This window comes from Panulirus ornatus, chromosome 11, assembly GCF_036320965.1.
Source record: "Panulirus ornatus isolate Po-2019 chromosome 11, ASM3632096v1, whole genome shotgun sequence".
Lineage (NCBI taxonomy): Eukaryota > Metazoa > Arthropoda > Malacostraca > Decapoda > Palinuridae > Panulirus > Panulirus ornatus.
The window spans coordinates 43658708-43677841 of NC_092234.1; the positions used below are offsets into that span (position 1 = coordinate 43658708).

The window sequence follows — 19134 nt, forward strand, 5'->3', positions numbered from 1 at the left end:
ATATTACGACAAAGATATCTATTAATTGTGCTTAACACAAGGTACAGTGTGCATCACTAGCTTGGTGTACCCACACAAAGAAGTACTAAGAACAGTTCACAGGTTTAAAAAGATGCAACAAGAATGGTTGAGTTATGAAGAGATGAGAGAACTGCCCACATCTAAGGAACATGACGGTCACCTTTAAATTCTTTAAAGGTAACACTGACATGCTGATATTAACATAAACCAGTTTTTTTTAAATACAAGAGGAATGTTGCAAATAGCACAACAGGAAATTTGGCAAAAGAGAAATGTCTGAAAGGACATTGGAAATGACTTCCTGTAACGTACTGGTAGTTATGGAAGTGAAAAACAATCTAAGAAAAGTAACGATGAGTGCTAATAACAGTGGACTAATCAACGGGTTGTATTAGATAATAAGAGGCTAAGATATTGGGTTTTACTAGAGCAAAGTTCTCTCTCCACTGGCACAACTTAATTTTAAAAACTAAAATACATTATTATACCAACATACACATGCTCATGGAGTCACCCAAATGAAAACAGACACATATACATACATGCAGCACCTTATTACTCACTTTTTTGGCAAAATACAATGGATGCTGAAAAAATAAACAGTGATAAATGATAAGTCATATGGACGATACAATAACTATAAGGACTGAGCTAGTGGGAAAGAAGGGAAGCAGATGACCAAACACTTCCATGGGAAAGAACAAGAGGGGAAGTTCTGATAAATGCTTTTACATCCACAACTTTTGATACTAACATCCAACCTTTTTTAACGGTGTATCAAAAACAACAAAGGGGCTAAAGAAATTAAACAAAACTGATATACATGATGCCAAAATCTTTCAAAAATAAGAGAATAATAAATATTAAGAATTAATTTCACAATGAGGAGAATTCTATGAACACTTAAAGAATCTATTTGTGTAACACAGATTCAAGAGTAAGAGATGAGGCACTATGAATATCTAAAACACATTTTCATAAACTGAAGATTATTTTATAGGTTTGATGAACTATGCCTTGAAGACAGGAAGACATGTCTTTCACCTAACTTGATGATAGGCAGCACAGATTCCACAAAAGAGGAGATAGAAATACCAAATACAGCAACAAATTTCTTGACAACCAGTCATCAAGAACTCATCAGTCACGAGCCTTAATGGTTTTAATGCATCAATACTATGAAATAGTGGCTTTACCAACTAATGCAATGGATAACTTTGCTCCTTTGAGGTACCTACAAAGATACGAAGACACAAGAGGGCTCCAAGATACGAGTCTAGTCACAGAAAAAGGCCTCTTATGCATCCTTTATGCCTTTTGTACTTGACAAAAATATCACAGTAACCTGTGTCTATAATTACAGGGTAGGCTAATGTTCATGAGAGGAGGTGGACACCAGTTTGCACGGCAGTTCAAGTAATGAGGTCCTAATAATAGCACAGGGAGGTAATTAGACTTTATGTGGACAATCAAAATTCCTTATAAATGATCAGACTCAATAACATAGTGTATGAACTCCTTTGATGGCCATGTTCTACTCATGAACACACAGACATGACTTAAAAACCTTCACTGAAGATCTAAGTCTATTTCTATCAATCAGTGATAATTTTTGATGTATATATTGCACAAGATGCAGGCAGCCACTTTACTATGATGACTCCTTGGTACTGTAAATCTGCTAATTTATTCATAAGATTTTATTTACAAGATGAGAAACATTTCATGTCTTGAATTTACAAAGTCAAAGGTAGCCATAATAATGAAATTTAAACTTACATATTTCTCCAAAAATCAATTGGTTATATGAAAATAAGCCTGTAAGGCCCTTTGAGGGATAGCTGTAACTTATAAAGATTGTCAGTACTCACAATAAAATAGCAAAAAGAGGCTATAAGTGGCACTTGTAATTTATCAATCAATCTTAAGAAAAATAAGAATTATCAAAGAAGTATTAAAAAATGTTACACATAAAATTTGATGATCAATCACATTTCTGGAAAAATAAATTGTTTTACAGAAAATTAACAAAATGAAAATAAATAGAACAAAAACATTACAACTAACTTCCCTTTCATGTACATAAAATAAAGGTTAAACTTCTAAATATATGTGATCCTTTTTCGAAGTATGCCCAACCTCCAAGGAAGAAAATAAAAAGGAAATTTCTAATAAATAAAAATAGAAAAATACTAAGAAACTTGAATCCAAACCAAAAACTGCAGAAATAATTAAGGATTTTCTGATCATCTGGTAACCAAAACTTGGACAATAAACAACGGAGATCTATTCATTTAAAATACCAAAGACAAAAAGTTTCTAAAATTCTTTTTGTAAACACTCATATTGCTAATTCACATGATATGTAGTATGGTATATGTATTTCTCACAGCAATTACTTTACATCAAATTTACATTACATAAGAACATGAATATATAATTAAACACTAATTGCCTCCTTCAAGAAGTAAATTGGTGGTAACATGACTTTGTGGATGAGGTATGAGTATAGGGAGGTATATCAACAGTTTCATAACTTCTGAAAGTATCATCCTTTTCACAAATAGCATATTATTAATTCTAGCTCCATGACTTCAGGTGCTTCTTTGGATTCATATCATTGCATTAGCACTTTGCAATATGAGTGGACAAAAACTGTAAGGAGGAGTAAGCTATGTCGGTACATTCCATTCCTTCACCATCTCAGACAAAAATTAATGTTATCTCGTTACCCAATTATGAAGACTGGTAAGAAGTGAACTGACAGATGTTCTCACAAAAACATTTAAAAGATTTTTTCAAACAACAGATAAATGACTTACCAACACCAAGTTACACCCCAAAGTAATATGAAAAGCATGCTCTATGCAAAAAGGTATTTTGGTAGCACTGGGGAAGCATGTAAAGAAAAGATATTCAAATTGGATTATAAACCAACTTTAGAATTCTTGGATGAAAGACCCGAATTTTTCAGTATTCAATACTACTTTTACATAACAAAAAAATAAACCTGTTATAAACCTCTAGTATCAAACTGCAAAAACAGTCTCATTTTTGGATTTATATCCTTGCACCATATACAACCATATATTGGTCCATCTTTTCTAAAGCAATGGCAGATAAAAAACACATCATTAATTCTTGTGCCCAAAATGATAAGGGAAAAATCTGATTAAGAAACTACCTTGATAAGGGAAAAATCTGATTAAGAAACTACCTTGTGTGTATCAGTAAAACATAGCAAAGTATGGACCTGAAAATCTCTATCAGATCTCTATGCACCGCATTAAAGAAGCAGCTTTCAAATAACATCAAAATCAAATGTATCTCTCATATCAGATCTAACCGAAGTATAAAGACCTTTAAAATATGGATTAATTATCAAATAATGGATCAAGTCAGCAAGCAAGTCAATCATAACTAGATATTCTTTTATTAAACGAAAACATGAGAGACTAAGAACTGACTAAATATATACTGTAGATACAAAACATACTAGAATGGGTCTCTTTTTCTTCTGTTAGAATTTCTGTTTTTGAGTCTTATATAAGGCTGATCTCTCTGAAACCGAGCTGTGTACGGCTGCTTCCCCTCTACTATGATATAATCGAACTTCAATCTCTACCATTGCTTTTACTCTAAGGGTGGCATTTGCACCTACTTTAATGTAAAAACTCCAACTGTTCATATGTGAACCTAAAGGCTCCTAATTTCAATGCTACCTGGCTCTAATTTTTTCATCCTCTATAAATTGTGCTGTTATGTTTCACAACATTCCCCCCCAAGTTCATCTAATCATGCACAATTCTTTGAGTACTTGATGTCCTGCCACATCCATGCTGTGGAGTCCTCTATGCCTGGGATTTCAGTGTACACCACATAGACTGGTCAGGCTCTACCAGGGATGATCCCTGTTGAGCAAAGGCCTTTTCTTTTTCCCTCCTTGACAATCTGGAACATGTAATAAAAAACCTAAAGCAAGTTCCTGACCATAATGATCAAAATTCCGATACAATCTGGTTTTTACTTTTTCAACCCTCTCCCTACATTACAGTATGCTAGTTCTGTTCCCTTCGGTCACATCCATCCTCAATTCCATCTTGAAATGCCTACTTTGGCACTCTGGGTGAGCTAAATGATCATCTCTGCATGGCTCCTCTACTAAATTTCCCAGGGATGGGCACTGGTTTGTTCGCTGAGATACCTTGTGTGTTGAATACACGAAAGTAGTTATCTTTTCGAGGATGGAGTCCTACATTCTATCTTCTACTAAATCTTTCTTCCCCTAATCAAAGTTCCTTCACTGCTACTTCAGTGCCTGTCTTATCACAGAGAGAGTACTAGGCTATGAAACTTCCCTACCCCTGATATCTATTCCACTTTCATTCTGTTTGAAATCTCTGTAAACCCATTCTTTGTAAAGTCAAACACACTCACAATAAAAGAAAATGTGCTGATTTAACTTTTACTGAAATATTTCCTTTAAACAAAAACATTCAAACTTTCCTCTTCTCTTCTGACCTGTTCAATCTATAGCTAATTCTCCCACTGATAAACTGCTTTCTGATATCTTACTTTCCTCTAATTCAGCTTTAGATCATTCTGCTCTGATCTCATCTCCTTCCACTGAACTGAAGCTATCTCTTATATTCTCCCTACAAAGGGTTTTCTAAACACTCTCCCAGCGCTCCCTACAAAGGGTTTTCTAAACACTCTCCCAGCTCTCCCTACAAAGGGTTTTATAAACACTCTCCCAGCTCCAGGATGTCAAGGTGTATAGCCCAGATGGCACACCTCTTCATGGCCAAAAGAAGTAAACCCATGAGAGAACTTCAATCGTTTCTCTCCTATTTAACCACCCTAAAAATCTTAAACTTTTCTGTCCTCATGGAAGCACACCTTGATGCAGCCCATTCCTAAGAAAACTACTCTAACCCTTCCAATTTATGCCCTATTGCTCCTAATTCTGCTTATCCAAATTTTTGAAACTCTTCAATTTTCACTTTCCATTTATAAATGCTAAGAATGCCACTCCTCACTCTGATTGCAAGAGTGGGGTGTGCAATGTTAGGTATACTAGTGATCTGTGTAATTCACCTCTGGTCATCTCTTACGAATTTTGGTAAAACTTTGGTCATAACCATTAACATCTAAGCATGACAGAGGGTGGCTTAAGTCTTTGCTTTCAAATCCTCCTTCCTTTGGTTTTACTACTTTTCTTTGTTCCCTAATACATAGTTTCCTCTCTGGCCATTCCATCGCAGTAATCACTGATACAGCAACTTCCCCTTCCTACCCTATCAATCAATAGTGGTGTTTCTCAGGGTTCTGTCCTATCACCTTTTTCTCTTTCTTCTTGTAACAAAGACTTATCTTCTACTTCTAACACTATTCACTCTTTGGCTGATAACTGAGCTTCACATATTTCAATCCTCTTTCCCTTCCCTCCTTCTTTCTTGAACATATTTCCTCAAAATTCAACCCTGTGTAGCATCTCAGAATGGGGGAACATTAATCTAGTTAAATCTAATAGTGCTAAAATGCAATTTCTCCCTATATATCTACCTATTGGGAAATAAGAGTGAAAGAGTACTGGAGGGAGAAAAATGGCAGAAGAATGCATGGAATGAAGTATGTGAGGGAGGTATGTAAGGTATGTAGGGACTCTTTTGCCACAGCCACCCCCTTGATGGAAGTTCCTGGAAGGAATGGGCATCAGAGACATAGACAAACAGATATCTGTCTATCAAGGTCATTTAATTTCCTCTATTCAAAACATCACAATTAATTTCACAAACATGTTGGGCATGACCATATCTTCCACTATCTCCTGGGAACTCTGCATGATCAACATTACACAGCCTGCTTCAGTACAGCTAGGGGTACTGTGTAATCATTTTGCTTCTGAGCTGCTATTTCATATCTACAGGGGTTTTATATGCTATTGTATAGGACACTGCTCACACATCTACGATGGCTCTTTCTCCACCTCATTCACCAAAGTTGAACCAAAAGCCTTCCATCTCAATGATTCTCCTGGTATCACCTCTCTTGAACCACTCTCTTCTGTATGTCATGATGTTGCTGCTTTCCCTTCTCTACAAGTACCACTTGGCCACTGTTCCCATAAGCTGCATAACTTGGAACCCAAGTTATGCATCTGGCAGCTGCTTCCCATAGTTTCTGTAAGGAGACCAGCCACTTCAAGATCTAGTCACTATGTCTTCCCAAAAGCTGGCAAATCACCAAGAACTACAACTTCTCTACCTCCCAGTGTCATACAATTCCATATTTAAACATGATATCCTAGCCCATACTTGGATATCACATTTACGTTTCAAGTTTCTTAAAGCAAGACTGGAACAATTCCACTTCCCATCTAAAAGCCCACTTGAAAATACAAGAGGACACTCAAACTCATCAATGTTACATAACAGAGTGGGAAGCAACTGTGATGACATATTTTTGTAATGCACTGCTGTGTAGGTAGAAGACATCCCATCACATTGCTACAAGGATTAATTTCGTGATAAATACCTCCTAATAAAAGCTACAAGAGGTTGCTAATACGAATTTCTAACTCTCAAGACCTCTTATTAATTCATAAAGGTAAATATTCTGAGGCTTGGTACCTATTCAGTAATGACCACTAAATCTATTTTTGCCCGAGGCCAATATTCACCATAAGTCAGAAACAGGAAGCAAAGACACACTTGGCATACCTAACCTTATCAGCTTTTTGCCTCTCCAACTAGTGTGTCTACACCAGTCAAGTTGAGGAACTAGCTGGTCTAATATCTGTAGCTGGGTATGCTACTAAGAGGATACGGTTAACATGTGGTTTCCTAAGCAAAAATTTCTAGCTTTGCAAATAGCTACCTTTCAGTGGCCATTTCTTTAAGATGACCACTCTGCCAAATAGAATGACTTTCCAGTTAAAAGATCTATGCTGTCTTTCATCAGGACAAGTGCAATTTTCATGCAAAGGATCTCCATACCAATACAAATGAAAAGGTAACTGCAATATCAAACACACACATACATACATACACACTCACATATCCACTCCAGCACTCACACACACAAGCAAACATAATAAAAAAGGCATGCACATACATACACATGCATAAATATATACATATATTCACACAAACATTCCAGTGACTGAGGTAACACCATTTTGGGTGAGAAGTTTAAGCGTCCAAAGGCTCTTGGATATACACATACCACCAAGTGACTTTTAGTAATTCTAATCAATCTTGCAGAAACCCATTAAGTTCGAAGTGGTGGAGGTAAAGCTGGTCTTTCAAAGTGTTCATTTACAGTGAAACTGCTTCTTCAAGTCATGCCTTGAACATTCATTTATCAACTTTCACCCTAAAATGTGCACCAATCCAAATCACTGACATGGCAAGAGGAACAGTAAACAGAAAAATCCTAATCCTTCTAAAGATACCCTTAACTTGTGCAAAATTATGAATACATCAATGATATGATCATACACAACCTTAGTGTATTAGTCACAGAAAATGTTGAGTTATGGATCAAGCGGATTCTAAACTAAATAATTTTTGCCTGGTTGCAGGATTACTGATATGTGTTTGATGACAGCAGTTTGATATGATAAGGCAACTTATTTGTTCTTTGATAATGCAACAAATAAATTTGCAATAACATCTTTAAACATTAAACAACAAGGATAACAGTGATAACAATAAGAATAAATCACAGATATGTTTAAGTTGCAAGTGCACTTAATATATATCTGGATATAAAATAATTAATGTCACACATCCCATAAAGATGTAAAACCTTTGTGAACTGCCTTCACTTGTTTTATTAAGCTTATAACAACATGATAAAATAATGTAACAACAAATAAAAAGATTCATTCCAGTACAATAAACATCTTGCAAAATAATATAGTGATAAAGATGGGAGTAGGATAAACAAGAGAAAGCATTGCATGAAAATGAAGTTACTTTAGAAGTAGTGTACACGGTTACAGAGGCACAGACGGAACCATAGATAGTCAGTTATCTATGCAGCCCCAGGACAAATTTACTATGGCTCCTGTGGATTTGACGCTGCACTTAATGCAGGAGCAGGATCAAGTGGGTTCCTTTGGGACAGGAAGAACCTCAAAGAGGCTCTACTTTCTCCATCTGATGAGAATGATACAGCCTCACTGTAGGGATCTTTATAGCATGACCATATGTAATATTTGTGTGAGAAAGGTTTATTGAGAAAAAAATGATATGGTAAAAGAGGTGTAGTAGTGACAAAAGTATGTATGGGAGAGCTGAAGAGGGTGTTCTGAAATGACTTGAATGTATGGAGAGGATGAGTTAGAAGAGGAAGTCTAAAAGGGTATATGTGTCGGAAATGGAAGGAACAAAGGAAAAGGGGGTCAGCAAGAAGGTGGAAAATGAAGTGAAGGACACTTTTGAATGTTTGGGGCCAGAATATGCAGGACATGAAGTAGGCAAGGGATAGAACAAACCGGAACTATATGGTATACAGGGGCAATGTGCAGAACCATGACATGAAATGGTAGGTGGGTCCTGGTAGTGAATAAGGGACTCTGGTACTACTGTAGTATAGAAGAAATCTAGACAGTAAATACGAGTGAATGAGGCCATTTCTTTGTTCCTGGCACTACTTTGCTATTGCACGGTACAGTTAACATGTGAATATAAGCAAGGTTATAAGGTTTAGCAGGGTTGAGGGACATGTTTGTTGGGGTGTGAGTTTGAATGGAGAAAAACTGAAGAAAGTGAAGTTTTAGAAAACTGGGAGTGGACATGGTAGCAAATGGAAGCAAGGAAACTGAAGTGAGTCTTAGGGTAGGTGAGGTGGCAAAACGCCAAAGAATGTGTGGAAATAGAAATTATCTTGGATGAAAAAAAAATGGGGTATGTTTGAGGGTATAGTAGTCCCAGCAATATATCATATGGATGTAAGGCATGGGCATGCTAAGGAGGGTGGTGCACTGGAAATGAAATGTTTGAGGACTATACGTGGTGTGAGGTGTCTGATCAAGTAAGTAATGAAAGGGTAATAAAAAAGGGTGTGGTTGAGAAAGGTGAAGAGGGTATGCTGGAATGGTTTGGACATATGGAGTGAACGAATGACGAAAGGCTAAAAAGAAGACGTATGTCAGGATATGTGTCAGAAGCAGAGGGAACAAGAAGTGGGAGAGCAGGATTTTGGATTTTAATTTTGAGCAATCAGGGCCTAAAAATACTGGAGGGTAAAAGGCGTGCATGGGATAGAGTTAATTGGAATGATATGGCAAACAGGGGTCCACATACTGTTAAATGACTGCTTTCAGTATGCATCTTTGGTGTGAGAGCAAGGCAACACAGAAGTGAGTGTTCAGTGTCTTCACTGTGACAGTTACATCATGGGCATAAAAGGTTTTTAGATATGTTGAATTGGTGTTGGAAATGTTGCAACGATAGGTAATGTCCAGATCACAGCCAAGAAAGTATAAGTTGCACATGTCTGGGGTGTGTGGTTTCAGAAGGTAGTATGACAGGTGGGGTATTAGTTGTCAAGTTCCTGTTGGGTCATTTTGGTGTATACATTTTGTCAGTATTGTGTTTACTATGGGTGAAGATATCCGAGTTTTAGTTGCTGAAGTACAAAGCAAGGGTAAGGCTTTATGGTGGTTAGTTATGGAGTGGTTTGGACAGGAAGGGTTTAATGCTGTTGCATGGAACCGAGTGCCAAGCTCAGTGAGGTGGGATTGTAGTGCGAGGATCTTTGTTTTGCTGTGAAGGCGTCTGGTAATCATGGTAGCTAGGCAGCCAGTGACTGTTCTGAATATTTTGATTTCTGTGGTTTACAGTTTTGTTATATTTACACATGATAGGATGGATAACTAAGAAGGTGAGATATAATTTAGGATGGGGTGGATTAATTGTTTGTACGGGGGACTGAGGTGTTCTCTTTCTTGTCCAAATGGGGTACTGGTTAATATTCTGAAAGCAATTAGTTCGTTTGCTGCTATTGTGTTGATGTGTGTGGTGTGGGGGTGAATGCCATATGTGTCATATGTGATGCCCAGAATAGTTGGTAATTAGCTGAGTGGGAGTGATCAGCCATCTCAAGTGACAAAAGGGTGCACATTAGATTTGTGTCTGTCTATGATCAGAGGTGACATTAGATGTCTGTGAAGGTGCAGACATTCTGTTGTAGGTAAGCCATTGTTCTAAAAAAGAAAATAGCTTTGCACATTTTTTTGCTGTTTCTAGAGTGTCGGTGCTAAGATGTGATGTAATTATAAGGTCTCCTGCATATGAAATGGCCTTCATACTGTGGTCTGCAGGAAGTGATGAGAGGTTATTCAAGAAGTGATTGAATGGGATAGAGCTGCTCCTTAGGAAAATCCACTGTAGAGATTAAGGATTTCAGAGGTGAAGCCTTGTAAATGACTTTGGCTTGGAAGTCAGCCACAAAGTAAGTCAAGCATATTTTGTCCCAGTTGTAAAGGGTGGTGTCAAGTACTTTTTGTGTGAGGATGTGCTGAGAACAGTGTCAAATTTGATTGTTGATGTGCATTTCCTTTAACTCTGTGGGAGAGGGGTTGTTGTCAGCTGAAGGCCTCTAGAACGTATACTTACTTTCAAGAATACTTTCATCCTGAAAAGGCTCCTGTAGCACTTAGGAAGCTGGACACATCCACTGGTCAGAACCACAGGTCATAATGTGTTGTGATGATGTGTGTGCATTTATGTGTAGACAGTGCAGGGCAACTGAATAGTATGTGCTCTGTGTCTTCATGGTAGTTCCAATGTGGGCATGAATGGTCTTGGGATATGTCATAATGGTGTTTGCAGTGTTGTAGTGATGGGTGATGTCTAAGGTATAAGCGGGAGAGTGTGCCTTGTGTTTGTCTGGCGAGTGTGGTTTCTGATGGCTGCAGCATGTCTGGTGGATTAGAGTTTAAGAATGAGTTGGGAAGTCTGCTGTTTAGTGCATGTCAGGTTACCTCAATGTGTATGTGTTCTATAAGTGTTATAATTGTTGGCGTTGGGCAGATCTGTGAGTAGTGGTTACTGAAGTGTGAGGCTTGTGCTCTCCACTGAGGGGATGATGGTTAGATAATTAGAGTGGTTTGGGAGGGAGGGGTCTGGTGTAATTGCAACAATAATGAGTATGGTGAAGATGGACTACATCAAAAAGATCTTTGTTTTATTGTGTGGCTGCTGAATGGTTATGATTACCAAGCAACCAGTGATTGTTCTGAGTGCACTATACTTTGTGGTTTGTAGCTTTTGATATATTTGATTTAGAAAGTAAGGAAGACCAGGCAGGCGAGGAATAGTTTAAAGTGGAATTGATGAATTGTTTGTATAGGATCTTGAAGTCTTCTTTTTCCAGTCCAAATATGGTGACAAAGTGATGCAAGTATTGCTTTTGGAGTGAAGTTATTGGTGTGGGGAATGAATGTCAAGTGTGTGTCATATGTGATGCCTGTAAAGGATGGTACTTTGTTCAAAGGAAGTGATTGTCCAATCAAGGTGTCTGGAGGGTGTAAGCTGGATTCATATCTATCTGTCTGGGGTTAAAATAGTGACTGAAGACATCTGTGGAGATGCAGACATTCTGTTCTTGAGGAGCCATTGTTCCAACTGTGTAAAGTAGTGATGCATGTTTGTTGATGCCAATGGTGTCAGGGTGTTGTGATGTGATTGTTATGTCACCTGCACATGCAAGAAACTGCATGTTGTGATTTACTTGAGGTAAAGAAAGGTCGCATAGGAAGAGACTGAAGAGAGTAGAAGAAATAACTGTTCCTTGGGGAACACCCTGTAAAGTTTAAGTGTCTTAGAGAAGCCATTGTGAGTGACCTTGCTATAGCAGCCAGCTATAAAATTGGCCATCACTTTTTGTCATTGTTGTGGAGAAGATGCCAAGTATGTGTGAGGCTGTGCTGGGGTACAGAGTCGAATGATTTGTTGATGTTTATTGCTAGAAGCACTGTGTAGGGGAAGGGCTGTGGTTGGCTGATACCATCTAGGATAGATTGTGTGAGGTCAATGTGTAGCATGGTTATGGAATGGATGGGTCTGAAGCCAAACTGTATGGGTGAGAGTGGGATATTTTGTTTGGTTCTGTTGAGGATTAATGTTCAGAGTTTGAATAGTGAGGAAAGAGGTGATATAGGGTGGTAGAAGTAGGGGGGAGATGGGTGGTTTGGAGGTTTTTATGAGGGATTATGATGTCAAGTGTCAAGATGTTGGGAATTTTAAGTAGTTATGAGTGGTTACAGATATATGAAATTAATTGTATTGCAAATGGGTCAGTGTTTTAAGTGAAGATAAGATACATTGTCATGGTCTGTAGCAGGAGAATTATCTAAGGTTTTAATTGCACTGTTTGTAGGAGTCAATGGATGGTGGACAGTAGTTTATAGAATGATTTTGTATGAGTTTTTCATGATCTTCCTGTTCAGGATTGTGGCTGATTTTTAAGCAGTGTCTAATAAGTATGACTGTGCATTCTTTGCGAGAGGGGATTTCACTGAAACTGGTCACAAGCATTTCATGAGTGGGGAATAAATTGGCAATAAAAGTGGATCTTCTTTAATGGTTGCTAGAGGTAGTTGCCATCTGTCTTGCGATTTATTGTGTTGGGAAAGAAGTGTCAATTTGTAGTCTGACTTTCAGTGATTTGGTTGATGATGGTGTCATTTAACATTTAGATTTGTTCTCCGAGTTCTACTGATGGTGAGTGGTTGCGTCTGAGCACTGATGGTGAGTGCTTGTCTGAGCTGGTTTTTCGTTTTAATGTGTAACTTATGGGGAGAAGTTTTGGGTTATATTTTTATGTGTTACGTACATTTTGCTGGATTGGTTGAAGATGATGATGAGGCATAAGAATACAAAACTTGGGGATGGGAAATCCATCTAAACTGAAATTCTGAGCATTGTTTCCATGTATTATGAGAAAGATGGCTGGTCTAGTTTTCTGTAGCTTGTGTATATTAACAGATAAACATAAAATCTAAAGGAAAGAAGATTAGCCAGCATTCCCACAGTACATGGAATCCAAGCTTCAAAACTTCACTATGGATGATTCTCCATCCCTATGTCATGCCATCTCACATTACATCAACATCTCCGACCAAGCTATCAAAAATCACAAACCACTTACCACAAAGTCATAGAAAGAAATTAAACTCAAACTTCTCTTCCCAAGTTGAAGACCTCATAAAACAAAGATATCAGCTCAAAGAAAACTACTCACAACCGAAAGAAACCACAGAACAAATCTGTAATTTAAAAAAACACCATCACAACCCAAATCACTGAAAGCTAAACAGTAATTGGCACTATACCCTCAAAACAATGAATCATGAAACTCAAAACAACCAACTCTGGTGCACATTAAAGAAGATCCACACCTCTCGCAGCATCCTAACTCAACACATGAAACACTTCTGACTCAATCCAATGACATCCCTCTCCTAAAGAACACACAATCTTACTCATAAAATACTACTAAAATATTCAGCCACAAATCAGTCTCACCCCTAAACAGGATAGTTACGAAGACCTACACAAACTTCATCCATCCAGAAATAAGTGTTCACTGACCCTTCACTCCTACTGATACCTACAGTACAATAATTCCTAAAGAACTCTCCTGTAACAGGCCCTGACAATATATGAAACTTCCACCTAAAAGACTTTAGCCTAGTTGGAATGCAAGTACTTATGGATATCTGCAACTACTACTAGTAATAAAACAAAATCCCTGACATTTGGAAGCTTGCAAACATGGTTCCAATCCTAAAACTCTCCAAACCACCTTATTACTCTTTCCCTTACTGTTCTATATCAGGTTTGTCCTCAGTATTCCAAACTCTTTGAAAAACTGATCCACAATGTAATCAAGCAAAATATCCTACTCTAACCAACACAATATGGCTTTAGATCCAACTATTCCACTACCATAGTACATACAGACCTCACACAACATATCCTAGATGCTTTCAACCAACTCTAACTCTACAGCATTAGTAGCAATAGACATCAACAAAGCATGTGACATTATCCCTGAAATCCTCACACACAAAAAAAATACCTGGCACTACCCTCCACAACAATGACAAAGAGTGCTTGGCCAACTTCACAGCAGGCTTCCAAGTCAGTCACTTACAAAGGCACAATCTTCGCAGCCTTTAAGCTCTACAATGGAGTTCTCCAAGGAGGACTTATTCTTTTCATTACCTTCCTCTATGACTTTCCATCCTCCAGCAGACCATGGTATGAAAGTCCTCTCACATGCAGACAATCATACAATCATATCGCAATGCCCTGACATTATGCAAGCAACAACAAACATGCAACAATACATCAAATAGTTGCTCAGCCAGAACTGAATGTCTGTATGTACAGAGAAGCCTCAGTTACCCTCCCGTCACCTGGAAAGGACAATGATTTCCACTTGGTAAAACTCCACCTATTCTGAGCATCTCACATACATGGTATTCACCCTCCCAAAACACAAACAACTTAAAAAGCAACGAATAAACTAAATGCCCTCTGAACACTTATTAGTACCAGATTTGGACAAGTAAAAGAATTCCTTGATTTCCACTACAAACAATTCAACCACGCCATCCTTAATATGCCTCAACTGCAGAGCCATCCATCCTGTCAAAAGCAAACCACATAAAACAGAGCACACAGAACAGTTACTAGTTGCCTAGTAAACAAAAACACAACACCTACACAACAATACAAACATCTTCCCTGTACAACCACACTTCAATATGGTCAACACTCAATTCCTTACAACAGCACTATACACTTCCCATGTGACCCACTTCAGAGAGCTAACCATCAACTCCATGTACATTTAAAAAGCTTTACTCTTACATCACACTTCATCCTGTAATTACAGCAAACACAGCAATAATGAAATAAAATATTCATCATGAAATAATCCGACAAACAGCTGACATCTCCCCTCCAGAGAGTCTTAAACAAACCCCTAATAGGAATATGCCCATCTCTACCACATTCCCACACATGAAACAAGTTGTACTTTCTTATCTATGCTCTGAACACCACATGTCTATAAAATTATAAATACCATTTCAATATATCACAAGACTCCAACATGCCTAAGCTGCACCTTTGAAGACACTGGTCATTTACTGCTATACTGTCCTGCACTCACCTTCCATACGCTTCCTGAGTGATACAAGAGTCCTTGGGTGATGGAGGGACTGTATTAAGGCAGGAAGATTAGGTATATACATCCCACCTTCCTATGCCTGAGGACCTCTCCTGTGCGGCTTGTGCTGCACTCAGTGGGCTACCCGCATTAAGTGTCCTTGTGTGCATTTCTCTGGGGGATGAGCACAAGACAATTCAGGATTGGCTTTCGTGATGACACCTTTTTCTCTTAGAACAGTTGCACTGTGGAATGCTCTTGCTTCTTTTGTCTTTCACTCGTCACAAAACTTTTCCTCCATTAGGAGTCACGTCTACAAACAATTACAGAACCCTGATCCATATCTGTTTTTTTTCCCTCCACTTTTTTTTCTTTCACCCAATATGGCTTTAATTAGGGAATATTTTGCTTATGTCATGTTGGACACTTATCAAAAAAGGGTTTTGTCGCATTCTGGACATAAATGGTCTTGTGATAATGTTGAAATGCTGTTTAAAACGTTACAGATGTGGACCGCAAACAGAACATGAGCAGGAAACACCACATTGTACGTTTTGGCAATGTGGTTTAGATGGATGGATGTCTCGTGGTGTGGTGGTGTTCATGGTATTGGAAGGGAAATTAGTTAGTGCCTGTTTGGTCATTTTGGCAAGTACAAAGGGTTTTGTTATTCATGTTTTATTCGGGAGGGGGAATCTGTAAGTGTAGATTTCTAAGAAGTGAAGGAGGTTTTAAGTTTTTGATTTCCACCTGGTTAGTTAAGAAGAGATCTGACAAGAAATTCTGTCTTATACCATATGCCTAATTAATGATCTTCATCAAAGAAGGGGATGAAGGTCTGGATTGGCTACAAGTTGGCTATACTGTTAAAGCCTTAAACACTGGCCAGTGTGATCCAGGGGTCATAGATTACTACGTCATGGAAGCTTCTGAATTGTGTGTGTGTATGTGCGTGTGTGTGTGTGAGTGTTGGGTGGTGGAAATATGTCTGTTTGCCCATGAAAGGTACCTATTTTAACACATAACTTCTATATAACATATGCAAACAGACATGGCAGTGGGCTGACTGGTTGCCAACAAGCTAACATCTTTCCAGCCTGGGTGAACCATACAATTAAGTATTTTATTTCAGGCAGCCACTCTCATGGGACGCTACCTATACCAACTTGTGGATGCATGCCAAATGTGGGAGAAGTAGGCTTTAAACTATGAAATATATCAACAAACATAAAACGTATAGCATTTGGAAAGCTTAGAAATGAAAACTGGATATTTTTTTTTTTTCTCCATTTGCAAATCAAAGATGCTGTAGGATGAACTTCTCCAGATACAGCGATAATAATAATGCTAGTATAACATGGTATCCCCGAACACCACAATCGCGAGGTAGACTTTACATTAAGAATTTTCTCACGAACTCCTTTTTTTTTTACAAAGCTGTTATATATATATAAAATACAAGTTGCAATCTCAATTCACACACACGTACTCCACATTTCGTTATCCTATTCCATAATCATACATGAGCCTTATGCAATTCCATGATAAAATATGCGAAATGAACGTATATCAGGACCAGCAAAGGCAGTTCATCAAACTTGTTTTAGAAATCTTTTAGGGGCATACATTATATTGCATAGACAAGCGTGCACGGCAAGATCTTATGGCAAACATTCCCTTCTTTAAATTTTTTTTTTCTTTTGAGACTGAAGTAAATACACAAGAGGTGTAGCCAACTGAAATGACTTCGTATGCAAATCGCTACACATAACACATGCTGTGTCTTTGCATCTGTCAAAAGCAGTGAAGATCTCTTCTACTTTACTATCTCACGTTGCAGTTCTACCTGCATAAATGAAACAGGAGTTAAAGACACTATAGGAAACTGATCAAAGCCACAGTCTGTTATGAGGGGGAGAAAAAAAAAAAATAATGACTACCTTGGCGTATTACATAGGAAAAAAAAAAAAAAATCGAGGAAGAGAGAAAGAATGTTTACCAAAAAAAATCTCGCCTCCCGAAACCATCAGGAGAAGGTCTTGCTTGGCACATTTCAGGCACATAATAACAATAGTCTCAACTAACAACAATAGAAACGTTCGTTTAGGAATTATCACATCAACAACCCATCATCACGAAGACCTTTATGAAGACCTTAAGAGTCCTTTTTTTTTTTTTTCTTCCATCCTGGACAATTTCCTTATTAGCTGTTTACGCTCCTTCCTGGATAGACTACAGTAAAGTCCAAAGCCACTTTAAAGCTGATATATATATATATATTTTTTTTCTGAGATGTATATAATATTTTAATGTTAACGTTTCTTTCATTTTATTTTTTTTTTTTTAATGAATCACCACTATCCACCTCATATTTCAACTAGCGTTCACTAATGAGCCATTTATCCACAGCAGAAAGGTTCCATTGGTCCTCCCAGGATTAAAGAATAATTTGTGTTCACATTATCAGTACCGCATGGGGCTCAGGGCATAAGAGTTCATTCGCCCATGCTCAGCATCAGGTATATCAAAGGGAAGTTTGAGGCCCAGACTGTGCTTGTCACCATGACTATTCTCGGCTTCTTCTCTCTCAGGGTTTTCCCTCCATCTCGATGGAGTGTTAGGTTCTGGGTGAGACTGAGAGTCGACCGAGTCAAAAGATTCCCGGCGTATGACATCAAGGTCGGTGCTACCGTACTCCGCTCCGTGATCCCAGGGGCCCCCTTTTTTCAACCGCGATTTTTTGGATCTTGTGGAATAATTAGGACTAACACTTAAACTTAAGGAACTTAAATCCTCCATGTCTGATGAAGGTGTGCCAAGATCACCCCTCTTTAGTTCTATCACTTCTGTTTGGCCATTGTCGCCCACGTCTCGAGAACTCTGAGGCTGGAGCCAGTGTATAGCTGGGCCCACAGCATCATCATCTGGCCCATGACTCTCAGAAGGTTCATGCATAACACTGGACTGGATATCTGCCGGGGACACCGATGCTCTTGTGCGTAGCCGGAGTCTTGGAGGACAACACGAAGCTTCCGGTATTGTGCTAAGGGCATTGAAAGGTCCAGATGGGTTCACCTGGAAGGAGACTCTTTTGCGAGCGTGCCTTCTTGGGCTGGCGTATGTGTTGATGACGACCCTGATCTCCTCCTCTGGTGTTGTGACGAGAGACGCGGTGTGACCTGGGGATTACAGTGGAGATGTGAGACACAGACACACAAGGCATTAACAGATCACACACGCACAGCCCCCGGTGAAGGTGAGGTCACGAAAGACATTCTTTGATTGTTCCTGACACTGCTGGACTTGTGGCAGGGAAAAAGCAAATAGGAATAAGAGAGAGAGAGAGAGAGAGAGAGAGAGAGAGAGAGAGAGAGAGAGAGAGAGAGAGAGAGAGAGAGAGAGAGAGAGAGAGTGTGAGAGAGAGAGAGAGAGAGAGAGAGAGAGAGAGAGAGAGAGAGAGAGAGAGAGAGAGAGAGAGAGAGAGAGACTTCTGAAAGGGGTACCATTTTTTTAAATACTTAATTACCGGCCTTAATGACACCCAAACAATATTTCCATGCCAGACTCACATTTAACACGCACACAAAAAAAAAAATGATTTCCTGCACTTTTCAAGGAAATATATCACCTGTAGAAAAAAATTTCAGGGTATGTTTTATGCCAAAAAGAAATTTTGTTTTAAAACTGAAATATAACATTGAGAAACACTTTAATACTTGATATGATATTGAAAAATATCTCATAATGCTTCGATAAGCTGAAAAATACCTGTGACATACGGAAACAATTGTCACAGAATCTTTTGAAAGAGTAACCACTTAGATATCTTATTACCAAACTTATTGTCACCCAAAACAGTATATCAATCCAATATTCGTATAACAATAATTATGCAGGTCATTTTTATGGTCAATAATC

General features: G+C 38.3%; 1 protein-coding gene across 1 annotated transcript in view; it reads right to left on the minus strand.

Annotated features, from left to right (window-relative positions):
• Positions 1-428: 428 nt before the first annotated feature.
• LOC139751445 (uncharacterized) overlaps positions 429-19134 on the minus strand; it is a 386310-nt gene continuing 367604 nt past the window's right edge. The window contains exon 12 of the mRNA XM_071666861.1: positions 429-18395. Coding sequence (XP_071522962.1) covers positions 17680-18395 — 716 coding nt within the window. The 3' untranslated portion in view covers positions 429-17679. The remainder of the gene's footprint in view (positions 18396-19134) is intronic.